Raw genomic sequence first — 16040 nt, 5'->3', positions numbered from 1 at the left:
CCTGTCTCAGCCTCTCAAGTACTGAGGTTACAGGTGTGCACTACCATGCCCGGCCACCCCCACCCCTTCCTTTCTCTTGAAACAGTCTCAGTTGGCTGGCTTTGAATCTATGATGCTCCTGTTTCAGCCTTTCAAGTCATGGATTTACAAATGTGTAGCACCCCCAGCCCTTTGTATCTTATTTTTGTAGTACTGGGGGTTGAATTTAGGGGCATTCTACCCCTGAGCCACACACCTAGTTCTACCTTTTTTTTTTTTTCTTTTCCCCTGTGGTGCTGGCAATTGAACCCAGGGACATACTACCTCCAAGCTACACCGCCAGCCCTATTTTTAATTTTTTATTTTGAAACAGGGTCTCACTAAATTGGAGGAGGACCCCACTAAGTACCTGAGACTGGCTGCAAGCCTGCTATCCTCTCTTAGACTCCCAAGTACTGGGATTATAAGCATGCACCATCATGCCCAGCTTTTTTTTTTTTTTTTTTTTTTTTTTTTTTTTTTTTTGGTGGTACTGGGGGTGGAACCCAGAGGCTTTCTACCTCCAGGCTATACTCCCAGACCTATTTTATATTTTTATTTGGAAACAGGGTCTCACTAAGTTGCTGAGAGCCTAACTAAGTAGCTGAGGCTGGCTTCAAACCTGTGTGATCCTCCTGTCTCAGCCTCCCAAGCGCGGGGATTACAAGCGTGCACCACCACGCCCGGCTAGGATAGCTCTTTTTAAGTATCAGCTTATATATTGTTCCTCTTCACATTTTGTGTGTGTGTGTGTGGGGGGGTGCTGGGGATTGAACCCAGGGGCATTCTATGTCTGCTACACCCCTAGCCCATTTTTTTTTTTTTTTTATTCTTCATTTTGAAACAGGTCTCACTAAGTTGAGGAGGGCCTCACTAAGTAGCTAAGGCTGGCTGGGAACCTGTCATCCTCCTGTCTCAGCCTCCCAAGCACTGGGATTACAACCTTGAGCCACCACACCCGACCCCCCCTGCCCTATTTTTTATTATTTTGAAACAGGGTCTCACTAAATTGCGGAGGGCCTCACTAAGTAGCTGGTGCTGGCTGCAAACTTGCAATCCTCCTATCTCAGCCTTTCAGACATGGGCCCCCACAGCAGACTCCATACCATTTTTTTTTTCCTTTCTTTTTTTTTTTTTTTTGGTGGTACTGAGGGTGGAACACAGAGGCTTTCTACCTCCAGGCTATACTCCCATACCTACTTTATATTTTATTTGGAAACAGGGTCTCACTAAGTTGCTGAGAATCTCACTAAGTAGTGGAGGCTGGCTTTGAACCTGTGCAATCCTCCTGTCTCAGTCTCCCAAGCACGGGGATTACAAGCATGTGCCACCATGCCTGGTTGCCATTATTTTTCTTATTGTAATGTGTGTGTGTGTGTGTGTGTGTGTGTGTGGTACTGAAGATTGAACCTAGGGGAAGTCTACCTCTGAGCTATACCCCCAGAATAGTAAAAAGAATTAGGTTTTATTCTTTTTATTTATTTATTTATTTTGCAGTACTGAAAATGGAAGGCATTCGACCACCAAGCTACACCCCCAGTCCTACTTTTTATCTTTTACTTTGAAACGGGCTCACTGAGTTGCAAAGGGCCTAAGTAGCTGAAGCTGTCCGCAAACCGTGATCCTCTTGTCTCAGCCTTCTGAATGCTGGGATTACCAGCGTAGGCCACCACGCCCAGCTTCTATTTTTACTCTTTATTTTGAAACAGAGCCTTACTAAGTTGTAGAAAGCCTTGCTAAGTAGCTGAGGCTGACTGAGAACCTGCGATCCTCCTGTCTCAGCCTCCCAAGTACTGGAATCAAGAGCGTGCACAGCCTCACCCAGCTCTCATTACTCTTTCTTTCTTTCTCTCTTTCTTGCAGTGCTGGGTACGGAATCCAGGGGCATTCTACCTCTGAGCTACATCTCCAGCCCTATTTTTCATTCTTTATTTTGAAACCGGGTCTCACGGAGTTGCAGACGGCCTCACTAAGTAGCTGAGGCTGTCGGCCAACCGCGATCTTCGGGTCTCAGCCTCCCAAATGCTGGGATGACAAGCGTGTGCCACCACACCCCACTACTTATTGGAGTGTTGGAAGTAGGAAATGATTCTGACCAGTTGCTTATTTCTCCTCCCCCAACACACACACATACACTAGGCTATAAACTCCAAAGCAATAAGAACCTTGCAGTAATACCTGACACCGGTGGACAGGTGTGGTGACGCACGCTTGTCATCCCAGCATTCGGGAGGCTGAGACCGGAGGATCGTGGTTCGCGGACAGCCTCAGCTACTTGGTGAGGCCCTCTGCAACTCAGTGAGACCCGGTTTCAAAATAAAGAATAAAAAATAGGGCTGGGGTGTATCTCGGAATGCCCTAGGGTTCCATCCCCAACACCGAAAATACAAAAACAAAAACCTGACGCCAGAACAGAACCCAACGCTCAATATTTATTGACTAGATGAATGACTCCCAGTCCACAAATGAGTAGATTGGGGCCTGCTGCAAGGGTTTGTCTCAGGATTCTTAAGGAGCCCAAGAAGTCGGTCCTGGGAACGGCCATTCCCCCCCAAAATAAGGAGGCTCCGGAAGTCGCTCCCCGGAGGGCGGCCTCCCCCATTTGGGAGGACGCAGACGACCCGGACAGCGCGTATTTTTAGCCGGGACAGCTTGCCCGGGAGCAGCACCTTGGCCCACACAGGCCCACCCACGTGCGCCTCCTCAGCAGCCGCAGCTGCCCCTGTCCCGGTGCCGGCGCGCCCTCTGCTGGCCGCTCCCGGAGGCCACCGCTTCGCGCCAGCCCTGCAGCCGGAGGATTCGCACCAGGGCATCAAGCTCCGGGGACCGAAAAGGAAAATGACAAGCAAACAACTACATCGCAAGGCGCAAGGCGTGGCACTGGAGGACACAGAAAGGACTGTTCAGGACCGGATCACCCGTGGCCAGCCCTGAGCTCAAGGACGGCGAGAAGCCTGGGACCGAGGCTGGGGGAGGCAAGCTGGGTCCCTCCAGGAGGGACCGCGTGGGAGGCCCGCGGGAGCCCAGGTGGAGTGGTTAGCGATGCCCTCCCTGGAGGGACCGGAGCCTTCTGTAGTTAGATCGAGAAAGTGTCGGAGGCTTGGAGGGGCGGGGAGTGATTGCAGGGAAAGTGCCCCTGGACATTGCCCAAAACTAGGAGATGCCACCAAAAGATACAGTCAGTTTCTCTGTTCTGGTAAAGGTTTTGTGCATGGAATTTCCCACTTATTTAAATAGTTTTGTTAAGCCGGGCGCGGTGGCACACACAATGTAATCCCGGCATTTTGGAGGCTGCGGCAGGAGGGTCCCGGTTTGCTGCCAGCTGCAGCTACTTAAGCCCTCGGCAACTCAGTGAGACCCTGTTTCAAAATAAAGAATTTTTAAAAAGTAGGGCAGGAAGCCGGGTGTGGTAGCACACACTTGTAATCCCTGCGCTTGGGAGGCTGAGACAGGAGGATCGCACAGGTTCGAAGCCAGCCTCAGCTACTTAGTGAGGCTCTCAGCAACTTAGTGGAGACCCTGTTTCCAAATAAAATATAAAATAGGTCTGGGAGTATAGCCCGGAGGTAGAAAGCCTCTGGGTTCCACCCCAGTACTACAAAAAAAAAAAAAAAAGTAGGGCAGGAGGTATAGCTTGGAGGTAGAATGTCCCAGGGTTCCATCACCAGTACCACAGAAGATAATAAATATTTTTGTTTCTGCTTATTTATTGTTCAGCTATACCCCACCCCTATTTATTATTATTATTATTTTTGAAACAGTGTCTCACTAAATTGCTGAGGGCCTCACTAGCTGAGGCTGGCCGGGAACCTGTGATCTTCCTCTCTGCCTCCCAAGTACTGGGATTACAAGAGTGCGCTACCCATCAAGCTTCTGCTTTTATTTTTATTATTATTTTTTTTTATTTTGGGGGCTACTAGGGATGGAACCTAGGGGCATTCTGCCTCCAAGCTACACCCCTAGCCCTATTTTTTTATTTTTTGAAACAGAGTCTTAATGAGTTGCAAAGGGCCTCCCTCACTAAGGAGCTGAGGCAGGCTGCAAACTGTGATACTCCTGTCTCAGCCTCCTGAATGCTAGGATTACAAGTGTGTGCCACCATACCTGACTTGCTTTTATTTTTATATTTAGCTCTAATTGTGTGTGTGTGTTAGATTGAACCCAGGGGCATTCTACCTCCGAGCTACACTCCCAGCCCAATTTTATTTTTTATTTTGAAACAGGGTCTCCCTAAATTGCTGAGGGCTTGTCTTCAACCTAAGATCCCTCTTGTCTCAGCTTCTGAAGTACTGGGATTACAAATCTGGGCCGCCAGGCCAGGCTTGCTTTTTTTGTACTGGGGATTGAACCCAGGGGACTTCTACCTCTTTATTTGATTCCCAACGCCTATTTTATTTTTTATTTTCAAACAGGATTGCCCAGCATGGTGACACATTTTTGTAATAACAATACTTGGGAAGTTGAGACAGGAGGATCACAGGTTTACACCCAGCTGCAGCAATTTTTTTTTTTTTTCAATACTGGGAATTGAACCCAGGGGATATTCTACCTCCGAGCTACAACTCCAGCCCTATTTTTTTTGTGTGTGTGTATGGTACTGGGGTTCCTGGAAACCCTTCTACCCTCCGGGCTTCACTCCCAGACCTATTTTATATTTTTATTTGGAAACAGGGTCTCTTAAACCAGCGAGGCTGGCTTTGAACCTGCCTGATCCTCCCGTCTCCGCCTCCCAAGCTTGGGGATTACAAGCGTGCCCCACCACGCCTGGCTCTCCAGCCCTATTATTTATTTATTTATTTATTTATTTATTTATTTATTGTGGGGGGGCACTGGGAATGGAACCCAGGGACATTCTACCTCCGAGCTACACCCCCAGCCCTATTTCTTTATTTATATTTTGTGGGTCTGGGGATGGAACCCAGGGGCATTTAACCTCTAAGCTACACCCCCCCAGCCCTACTTTTTTTAATTCTTTTTTTGTTTTGTTTTGTTTTGTTTTTGGTGGTACTGGGGATGGAACCCAGGGGCTTTCTACCTCTGAGCTACACTCTCAGACCTATTTTATATTTTATTTGGAAACAGGGTCTCTTAAACCAGCTAAGGCTGGCTTCGAACCTGCGCCATCCTCCTGTCTCAGCCTCCCAAGCGAGGGGATTACAAGCATGCGCCACCACGCCCGGCTAATTCTTTATTTTGAAACAGGGTCTCACTAAGTTGCATAGGGCCTCACTAAGTAACCAAGGCTGTCCAGGAACTGCGATCCTCCACTCTCAGCCACCTGAATGCTGGGATTACAAGTGTGCGCCACCACACCCAGCTTATTCTTTATTTGAGAAAGGGTTTCAGTAGGTTTAGGTAGGCCTCACTAAGTAGTTGGGCCTGGCTTTTATTTTTTTGCTTGGAGACAGGATCTTGCTAGGTTGATGAGTCTCACTAGTTGCTGAGTCTGTCTTCGAACCTGTGATCCTCCTGTCTCGCCTTTCAAGAATTGGGATTAATGAGCATGCACCACGCCACCTCAGTTTTTGTTTTTTGTGTTTTTTTTTTTTTTTTTTGCAGGTCTGGGGATGGAACTCAGAGGCATTTGACCTCTGAGCTACACCCCCTGCCCTATTTTTTATTCTTTATTTTGAAACAGGGTCTCACTGAGTTGCAGAGGGCCTAAGTAGCTGAGGCTGTCTGCAAACCGTGATCCTCCGGTCTCAGCCTCCCGAATGCTGGGATTCCATGTGTGCACCACCGCGCCCGGCTCTCTGCCTCAGTTTTAATGAGGCCTTCCACAACTTATTGAGACTTGTTTCAAAATAAGTAATAAAAGCCAGGCGTGGTGGTGCGCGCTTATAATCTCTGCACTTGGGAGGTGGAGACAGGAGGATCATGAAGGTTCAAAGCCAGCAGCGCTGGCTTAAGAGACCCTTTTTCCAAATAAAATGTATAAAAAAAATAGGTCTGGAAGTATAGCCCGGAGGTAGAAGGGCATCCAGGAACCCCAGTACCACCAAAAAAAAAAAAAAAAGTAATTAAAAACAGAGCTGAAGGTGTATCTTGGAGGTAGAATGTCCCTGGGTTTCATCTCCAGTATCACAAAAAAAAAAAAAAAAAAAAGAAGAAGGAAGAAAGAAAAGAACAAAAAGAAAAGAAAAAAGATCTGGGCGTGGTGGCACACGTTTGTAATCCCAGCATTTGGGAGGCTGATCCAGGTTCACGAACAGCCTCAGCTACTACTTAGGCCCTTTGCAACTCAGTGAGACCCTGTTTCAAAATAAAGAATATAGGCTGGGCGTGGTGGCGCACGCTTGTAATCCCCGCGCTTGGGAGGCTGAGACAGGAGGATAACACAGGTTTGAAGCCAGCCTCACTTAGTGAGGCTTTCAGCAACTTAGTGTGACCCTGTTTCCAAATAAAATATAAAAAAGGTCTGGGAGTATAGCCCGGAGGTAGAAAGCCTCTGGGTTCCACCCCCAGTACCACCAAAAAAAAAAAAAAAAAAGAATAAAAAATAGGGCTGGGGTGTAGCTTGAAGGTAGAATGCCCCTGGTTACATCCCCAGTACCACACACACAAAATAATAATAATAATAATAATAATAATAATTATTATTATTATTATTATTTATTTTAAAAATAGGGCTAGGGGTATTGCTCAGTGGTAGAATACTCCTGGGTTCCATCCCCATTACCACAGAAGGAGGAGAAGGAGGAGGGGAGGAGGAGGAGGAGGAAGGAGAAACAGGGTCTCACTAAGTTTTCTTTTTTCTTTTTCTTTTTTGAGGGTCTGAGGATGGAACCCAGAGGCATTTGACCTCCGAGCTACACCCCCTGCCCAATTTTTTTATTTTTTATTTATTTATTTTAAGGTCTGATCTTTGTTACACTTAAAAATTCTTATTTTTGACTGGACTCAGACTTAGAAGTAGAAGCTCTCAGAGAAGACAGCCTGCGTCTCTTGGCAATCTGTTCCTGGCGTTTTTCTTTGTCTTCCTTCATTCTCTTGGCCAAAAGTTTAGCAGATTCTGCAGCCTCTTCCTTGTTTTTCTTAGTCCACTGTTTCTTCAGAGCAATACGCCGGCGTTTGTGTTGCAGGACACGTGGAGTAACAAGACGCTGAATCTTAGGTGCTTTGGTCCTGGGTTTCTTATCTTCCTTATTTAAGGGCTTTCTGACAACATATTGGCGGACATCGTCTTCTTTGGAGAGACTGAAAAGTTTTCGAATTCTGCTGGCTCTTTTGGGCCCCAGGCGACGAGGCACGGTGGTATCTGTCAGTCCAGGAATATCCTTCTCTCCTTTTTTTACAATAACCAAGTTGAGAACGCGAAGATTGGCATCCACAATGCAACCCCGAACAGATCTGTGCTTTCTCTCTCCAGTTCTCCTTGGTCTATAGCAGGAACGCCCCTTACTCAGTAGTAGGCGAACACGGCCGTGGGTCAAGACACCCTGCTTCATGGGGAAACCTTGTTTGTCGTTCCCACCACTGATTGGGACCACATAACCCTTCCATTCTTCACCCAGAGCATCAGTGGCAACTTCTGTGGCCATTCGCTTCTCGTGGAATGTACGAAGTCTGCGTTCATCGTCCACTTCAATGAGTTTCTGGCAGCCAGTGGCTGGGGAGATACTCAGCTTCATCTTGGTGCAGTTGATCGCCTACCCAGCGCCACGAAAAAGAGCTTTATTCTTTATTCTGAAACAGGGTCTCACTGAGTTGCGGAGGGCCTCACTAAGTAGCTGAGGCTGTCCACGAACCGCGATCCTCCGGTCTCAGCCTCCCAAATGCTGGGATTACAAGCGTGCGCCACCACGCCCGGCTCTCACTAAGTTTTCTGAGGCTGGCCTGAACACGTGTGTTCCTCCAGTCTCAGACTCCCAGGTGCTGGGATCAGAGGTGTACATCAGCATGCTGGCATAGTGACCCCTTTCTTTTTCTTTTTTTCTTTCTTTTTTTTTTTTCTTTTTTTTTTTGGTGGTACTGGGGTTCCTGGAAGCCCTTCTACCTCCGGGCTACACTCCCAGACCCATTTTTACATTTTTATTTGGAAACAGGGTCTCCTAAGCCAGCGCGCGTGCGGCTGGCTTTGAACCTGCACGATCCTCCTGTCTCTGCCTCCCAAGCGCGGGGATTACAAGCGTGCGCCACCACGCCCGGCTGCGACCCCTTTCTGAGGGCTCTTGAACCTGTGTGTCTAGAGCTGAGTCTCTCCTACTTCCTACCAGACTCAGATTCCAGTACTTTCTAACCAGTGTGTCAAATTGAGACGATATATGAAAGATGGAAGAGATGATGTCACCTCTCTCCTAGCACCACGTACTGCCAGCAACTTTCAGCTTTCTGTGTTTGTGTGTGTGTGTGTCTTACTGGGAATGGAACTAAGAGGCATTCTACCTAGGATCTATACCTTCTTTTAGTCTTTGTTTATTTAACTTTTTTTAGTGCTGAACCCAGGGTTCTACCTCTGGGCTCCAGCCCGATTTTTTTTCTTTCTTTCTTTTTTTTTTTTTTTTTTTTTTTTTTTGCGGGTCTGTGGATGGAACCCAGGGGCATTCGACCTCTGAGCTACACCCCCTGCCCTATTTTTTATTCTTTATTTTGAAACCGGGTCTCATTGAGTTGCAGAGGGCCTCACTAAGTAGCTGAGGCTGTCCGCGAACCGTGATCCTCCGGCCTCAGCCTCCCAAATGCTGGGATTACAAGCATGCGCCACCACGCCCGGCTTCCGATTTTATTTCTTATTTGGAAACAGGGTCTCATTAAGTTTCTGGGGCTGGCCTCAAACCTTTGGTCCTCCTGTCTCACTAAGTTGCCGAGGCTCATCTTGAGCCTGGGATCTTCCTGTGTCAGCCTCCCAATTACTGAAATTATAGGCAGGTGCTACGCTTCTCCTCCAACTTTGTTACAGCTCAAATCTGTCTCTTCTTCCCCCTCCCCCTCCCTCTCCTCTCTCTTTCTCTCTATTTCTCTTTCTCTACTGGGGATTGAACCCAGGGGCATTCTACCTCCAAGCTACGCTTATAGCCCTTTGTGTGTGTGTGTGTGTGTGTGTGTGTGTGTGTGTGTGTGTGGTACTGGGGATGGAACCTGGGGGCATTCTGTCTCCGAGCTATACCCCAGCCCTATTCTTTATTCTTATTTTTTATTTTTTGTGGTGCTGGGGGTGGAACCCAGGTGATTTCTACCCCCGGGCTATACTCCCAGGCCTATTGTATACTTTATTTGGAAACAGGGTCTCACTAGGTTGCTGAGAGCCTCACTAAGTAGCTGAGGCTGGCTTTGGACCTGTGTGATCCTCCTGTCTCAGCCTCCCAAGCGCTGGGATTACAAGCATGCGCCATCATGCCCAGTGTATTCTTTATTTTGAAACAGGGCCTCACTGAGTTGCAAAGGGCCTCACTAAGTAGTAGCTGAGGCTGTCTGTGAACTACCATCCTCCTGTCTCAGCCTCCCAAATACTTGGATTACAAGCGTGTGCCACCACACCTGGCTTTATGTTTTATTTTGAAGCAGGGTCTCACCAAGTTGCAAAGAGCCTCATAGTCGCCTGGAACCTACAATCTTCCTGGCTCATCCTCCCAGGGACTGGGATTTCAGGCATGCGTACAATACCAAACATCACTCTCCTCCCTTCCTCCTCCTCCTCCCTTACATCCTCCTCCCAGTCCTCTTTGTCTTCCTCTACTGGAGAAAAAACCCAGTGACATTCTACCTTTAAGCTATACCCCTAGCCATGTATAAATATATACATATAAATATATATGTATATATTTAATTTTTTTGGCGGTACTCAGGGGCATTCTACCACTGAGCTATACCCCCAGCCCTATATTTTATTCTTTATTTTGAAACAGGGTCCCACTGAGTTGCAGAGGGCCTCACTAAGTAGCTGAGGCTGTCCGCGAACCACGATCCTCCAGTCTCAGCCTCCCAAGTACTAGGATTACAGGTGTGGGCCTCCTCTCTGGTAACAGCTGCTGTCCTGTTGCTCAGGTGTTGGAGTGTTCCAGACCTACAGCCTCTGACTCTTCCTGGCCCATTCACCTCTGAGCTGCCCTTGCCCCTGCCCTCCCCTCCTAGCCAGTTCAGCTAGCATTCTGCCAAATGCTTGACCTTTTCTCCGCCCTCCACCTATTGCCACCTCCTTCCTGGAACCTTCTTATCTTTTTTCTTTTTACTTAGTATCAGTAGTAAGAATTAGCCGGGCGTGGTAGCACACGCCCGAGGATCGTGGTTCGCGGATAGCCTCAACTACTTAGTGAGGCCTCTGCAACTCAGTGAGACCCTGTTTCAAAATAAAGAATAAAGAATAGGGCAGTGGGTGTAGCTCGGAGGTCGAATGCCTCTGGGTTCCATCCCCAGACCTGCAAAAAAAAAAAATAATAATAATAATATAATAATAATAATAATAATAAGAAGAAGAAGAAGAAGAAGAAGAAGAATGATCATTGCTTGGGCACTTACCGGGTGCCACAGTATGCTAAGTGCTTTAGATGCATTAGGTCATTCCGACCCTAAAACAATCCTAGGAGATGGATACTATTAAACTCATCCCTACTTTGCAGAGAAGGAAATCGAGGTTGAGTGAGGTTAAGTAGCCAGCCTAAAGTCTCACAGCTGGCAGCAAGCTGAGCTGGGAGGGAAATGCCAATTAGGCTAACTCTCACGCCCAGGTTCTACATTACTAACCTCCTTCCTCAATGCCCAGACTACAGTTTTCATCCTCCTCAACAATCCCTGGGCCTCATAGCCCCTCTAGATCTTTCTCTTTTTTTTCTTCTTCTTTTTTTTTTTTTTTTTTTTTTTTTTGCAGGTCTGGGGATGGAACCCAGGGGCATTCTACCTCCGAGCTACACCCCCTGCCCTATTTTTTATTCTTTATGTTGAAACCGGGTCTCACTGAGTTGCAGAGGGCCTCACTAAGTAGCTGAGGCTGTCCACGAACCGCCATCCTCCGGTCTCAGCCTCCCGAATGCTGGGATTACAAGCGTGCGCCACCACGCCCGGCTCCCTCTAGATCTTTCTAAATTTCAGGTTTTTTCTTACTCAACGGACACATTTTTGCTCTTGCTTCTCCACCTGTGTGTGGCAGATGCAACCAGAGACCATTTTCTTCTCAGGTTTCTTCATAGGTTCCTAAATTGTCTCCTTTATTTATTTTATTTTATTTATTTTTTGTACTAGGGATGGAACCCAGGGGCATCCTACCACCAAGCTATACCCCAGCACATTATTACTTCTTATTCATTTGAAACAGGATCTCACTAGGTTGATGAGAGCCTCACTACTTGCTGAGGCTGTCCTTGAACCTGTGATCCTCCTGTCTCAGCCTCCCAAGTACTGGTGGCGTGAGCCACCACGCTCCGCTTATTATTATTATTTTATTTAATTTTTTCTTGTACTGGGAATTGAATTCAGGGGCAATTTACTTCTGAGCTACACCTTTACCCCCCCCCCCTTTGTGTGTGTGTGTGTGTGGGGGGAGTACTGGGGGTGGAACCCAGGGGCTTTTCTACCTCCAGGCTATACTCCCAGACCTTTTTTATACTTTATTTGGAAACAGGGTCTTACTAAGTGGCTGAGAGCCTCACTAAGTAGCTGAGGCTGGCTTCGAGCCTGTGTGATCCTCCTGTCCTAGCCTCACAAGCGCTGGCATTAGTATACCACCACACCCGGCACTTCAGCCCTTTTATTTTTTGTTTTGAAACAAGGTCTCTGGCAAGGTTGCTGAAAGTCTCACTAAATTGCTGAGGCTGTCCTCGAATCTAATCCTCCTATCTCAGCCTCCCAAGTACTGGGATTACAGGCATTTGCCACCACACCCAGCTTACTTTATAATGATTATTATTTTTGTGTGTGTGGTACTAGGAAAGAAACACATTCTACCTCCAAGCTATAACCCCATCCCTATTTTTATTCTTTATTTATTTTAATTAATTAATTATTTTTTGCGTACTGGGGATGGAACCCAGGGGCATTCGACCTCTGAGCTACACCCCCTGCCCTATTTTTTATTCTTATTTTGAAACAGGGTCTCACTGAGTTGCAAAGGGCCTCACTAAGTAGCTGAGGCCGTCTGTGAACCTTGATCCTCCTGTTGCAGCCTCCCGAATGCTGGGGTTACAAGCATGCACCACCATGCTCGACTTTTATTCTCTTTCTTTCTTTCTTTCTTTCTTTCTTTTTTTTTTTTTTTTTTTGTGGTACTGGGGTTCCTGGAAACCCTTCTACCTCCGGGCTACACTCCCAGACCTATTTTTATATTTTTATTTGGAAACAGGGTCTCCTTAAGCCAGAGAGACTGGCTTCGAACCTGCGCGATCCTCCTGTCTCTGCCTCCCAAGCACAGGGTTACAGGCGTGTGCCACCAGGCCCAGCCTGTTTTTTTTTTTTTTTTTTTTTCTTTACTTTGAAACAGGGTCTCACTAAATTGCGGAGGGCCTCACTAAGTAACTGAGGCTGTCTGGGAACCGCGATCCTATGGTTTCAGCCTCCCAAATGCTGGGATTAGAAGCATGCGCCACTATACCCAGCTTTTATTCTTTTTTTTGGCAGGTCTGGAGTTGGAACCCAGACGCATTTGACCTCTGAGCTACACCCCCTGCCCTATTTTTTATTCTTTATTTTGAAATAGGGTCTCACTGAGTTGCAGAGGGCCTCACTAAGTAGCTGAGGCTGCCTGTAAACCCCAATCCTTTGGTCTAGCCTCCCGAATTCTGGGATTTAAAAGCGTGCACCACCACACCCGGCTATTTTTTTTGTGTGTGTGTGTGGTACTGAGGGTGAAACCCATGGGCTTTTCTACCTCCGGGCTATACTCCCAGACCTATTTTTTAAACTTTATTTGGAAACAGGATCTCACTAAGTTGCTGAGAGCCTCACCACGTAGCTGAGGCTGGCCTCGAACCTGTGTGATCCTCTTGTCTCAGCCTTTTAAACATGGGGATTACAAGAAGATTACAAGCGTGCACCACCACCATGCCTGGCTCGGGCTTTTTATTTTTATTTTTTGTGGTTTTTTTTTTTTTTGTGTGTGTGTGTGGTACTGGGGGTAGAACCTAGAGGCTTTCTACCTCTAGGCCATACTCCCAGACCTTTTTTATATTTTATTTGGAACCAGGGTCTCACTAAGTTGCCGATAGCCTCACTAAGTAGCTGAGGCTGGCTTTGAACCCTTGCGATCCTCCTGTCTCAGCCTCCCAAGCAGGGAATTACAAGCGTGAGCCACCACACCTGGCCGGGCTTTTTATTTTGAAACAAGGTTTCACTGAGTTGCAAAGGGCCTTACTAAATCACTGAGTAGTAGCTGAGGCTGTCTATGAACCTCATCCTCCGGTCTCAGCCTCCCAAATGCTGGGATTACAAGCCTGCACCACCATGCCAGCTTTAATTATTTTTGAAACAAAGTCTTGCTAAATTGCTGAGGGAGACAGGTCTTGAACTTGTGATCCTCCTGTGCAACCTTTCAAGGACTGGGATGACAGGCATGTGCAATCACACCGGGCATTTCAGTGTTTTTGTTTGTTTTTGCAGTACTAGGAGTTGAACTAAGTCCTCTTGCCCCTTCCTAAAGCCCTGCCTGGGTCCCAGTTCTTCTGTTCTTCTATCTCTGTAACTTCCTTTTTGGGAGAGACCTCCTCCACTACCACTGCTTCAGATATGACCTGGTACGCGTTGATTTTTGTCAAAAATATATAGCCGCGCGTGGTGGCGCACGCTTGTAATCCCAGCATTCGGGAGGCTGAGACCGGAGGATCACGGTTCTCGGACGGCCTCAGCTACTTAGTGAGGCCCTCCGCAACTCAGGGAGACCCTGTTTCAAAATAAAGAATAAAAAATAGGGCAGGGGGTACAGCTCGGAGGTCAAATGCCTCTGGGTTCCATCTCCGAACCCGCAATAAAATAAAATAAAGAATAAAAAAACAGGGCTGGCCAGGCATGGTGGTGCACTCTTGTAATCCCCCGCTTGGGAGGCAGAGACAGGAGGATCACACAGGTTCAAAGCCAGCCACGTGCGCTGGCTTAGGAGACCCTGTTTCCAAATAAAAATGTAAAAATAGGTCTGGGAGTGTAGCCCGGAGGTAGAAGGGCTTCCAGGAACCCCAGTACCACCAAAAAAAAAAAAAAAAAAAAAAAAACCAGGGCTGGGGGTATAGCTCGGAGGTAGAATGCCCCTGGATTCCATCCCCAGTACTCCAAAAATAAAAACATAAATAAATAAATAAATAAATAAATAAATAAATAAATAAAGCTGAGGGTACAGCTCAGAGGTAGAATGCCCCTGAGATCAAACCAAAAAGAAAAAAGAAGTTGAGGTACTGGGGGTGTGGTATAGTGAGGCGGAGCATATACTGAGTAACTGGGCCTGCATGAGGCCCTGACCTTGATCTCCAGCTTGTGCGCGCGCACACACACACACACACACACACACACACACTGTTATCTTAGCCCGTCAATGTGACCTTATATACAGTCTTTGCAGATATAATCAAGTTAACATGAGGTCATTGGGGTGAACCCCAAGACAACGGGTGCCCTTACGTTACCTCCATGAGAATTCGGAGACAGACGTCGAAGTCTCAGGTGGGTACAATGGCGCAGGTGTACACTATGGAGGGAACCTTAGTCGCCGCAGGCCAAGGAGCACCTGGAGCTACCAGATTCTGAGGGAGGCAAGAAGGATCCTGCTCTAGAGGCTTTGGAGGAAGGATAACTCTGCCCACATCTTAATTTCAGACCTCTATCTTCAGAACTCTCTCTGAGAGAGTAAGTTTCTCTTAATTACCAAGTTTGTAGTATTTGGTTAGCTATAGACAACCAATATACCAGCCCAGCATGGTGGCCGAGACTTGTAATCCAGTGCTTGGGAGGCTGAAACAGGAGGATTGCATGTTCAAAGCCAGCTTTAGTAACAAAGCAAGACTGTCAGCAACCTAGTGAGACCCTGTTTCCAAATAAGAAATAAAATCAGGCTGAGGAGCCCAGCGTGGTGGCGCACACTTGTTATCCCAGCATTTGAGAGGCTGAGACAGGAGGATGTGGTTTGCGGACAGCCTTAGCTACTTTGAGGCCCTTGCAACTCAGTAAGACCCTGTTTTAAAATTTATTTATTTATTTATTTATATTGATTTGTTTTTATTGATTTATTTTTTGGTGGTACTAGGGGTGGAACCCAGAGGCTTTCTACCTCTGGGCTACACTCCCAGACCTTTTTTCTATTTTATTTGGAAACAGGGTCTCACTAAGTTGCTGAGAGCCTCACTAAGTTGCTGAGAGCCTCACTAAGTAGCTGAGGCTGGCTTCGAACCCATGCTATCCTCCTGTCTCAGCCTCCCAAGCACGGGGATTACAAGCATGCACCACCACGCCCGGCGTCAAAATAAATTTAAAAAAAGAAACTGGATGTGGTGGCGTACACTTGTAATCCCAGCATTTGGGAGGCTGAGACAGGAGGATCACAGTTCACAGACAGCCTCAGCTACTTAGTGAGGCCCTCTGCAACTTAGTGAGACCCTGTTTCAAAATAAAGAATAAAAAACAGAGCCGGGGCTGTAGCGCAGAGGTCAAATGCTCCCGGGTTCCATCCCCAGACCCACAAAATAATAATAATAATAATTAATAATAATAGTAATAATAATAAAAAGAAGAAGAAGAAGACGATGACGATGACGACTGGGGGTGTAGCTTGGAGGTAGAATGCCCCTCCCTGGGTTCAATCCCCAGTACTGAAAAAAAAAAAAAAAAAAGAGGGCTAGGGGTATAGCTTGGAGGTAGAATGCCCCTGGGTTCAATCTCCAGTGCTGCACCTGCTGGGTGTGGTGGTACACACTTGTAATCCCAGCATTTGGGAGGCTGAGATGAGGATTGCAGATTCTCGGATAGCCTCAGCTACTTAGGCCCTTTGCAACTCAGTGAGACCCTGTTTCAAAATAAAGAATAGAGCCAGGCGTGGTGGCACATGCTTGTAATCCCCGTTCTTGGGAGGCAGAGACAGGAGGATCACGCTGGTTCGGAGCCAGCCTCGCTGGCTT

The 16040-nt window shown here is 47.1% G+C and overlaps 1 protein-coding gene across 1 annotated transcript; it reads right to left on the bottom strand.

The window, feature by feature from the left end:
- Window positions 1-6713: 6713 nt before the first annotated feature.
- On the bottom strand, window positions 6714-7649 carry LOC308275098 (small ribosomal subunit protein eS6-like; the record flags this gene model as incomplete). The annotated part of the gene is made up of 1 exon (XM_080713121.1): window positions 6714-7649. The coding sequence occupies one exon, from the start codon at window positions 7647-7649 to the stop codon at window positions 6903-6905; it is 747 nt and encodes a 248-aa protein (XP_080569247.1). The 3' UTR covers window positions 6714-6902.
- Window positions 7650-16040: the final 8391 nt, after the last annotated feature.

This window comes from Muscardinus avellanarius (assembly GCF_963383645.1).
Source record: "Muscardinus avellanarius genome assembly, chromosome: 16".
NCBI classification, from domain to species: domain Eukaryota; kingdom Metazoa; phylum Chordata; class Mammalia; order Rodentia; family Gliridae; genus Muscardinus; species Muscardinus avellanarius.
This window is presented reverse-complemented; position numbering and strand designations above follow the sequence as displayed.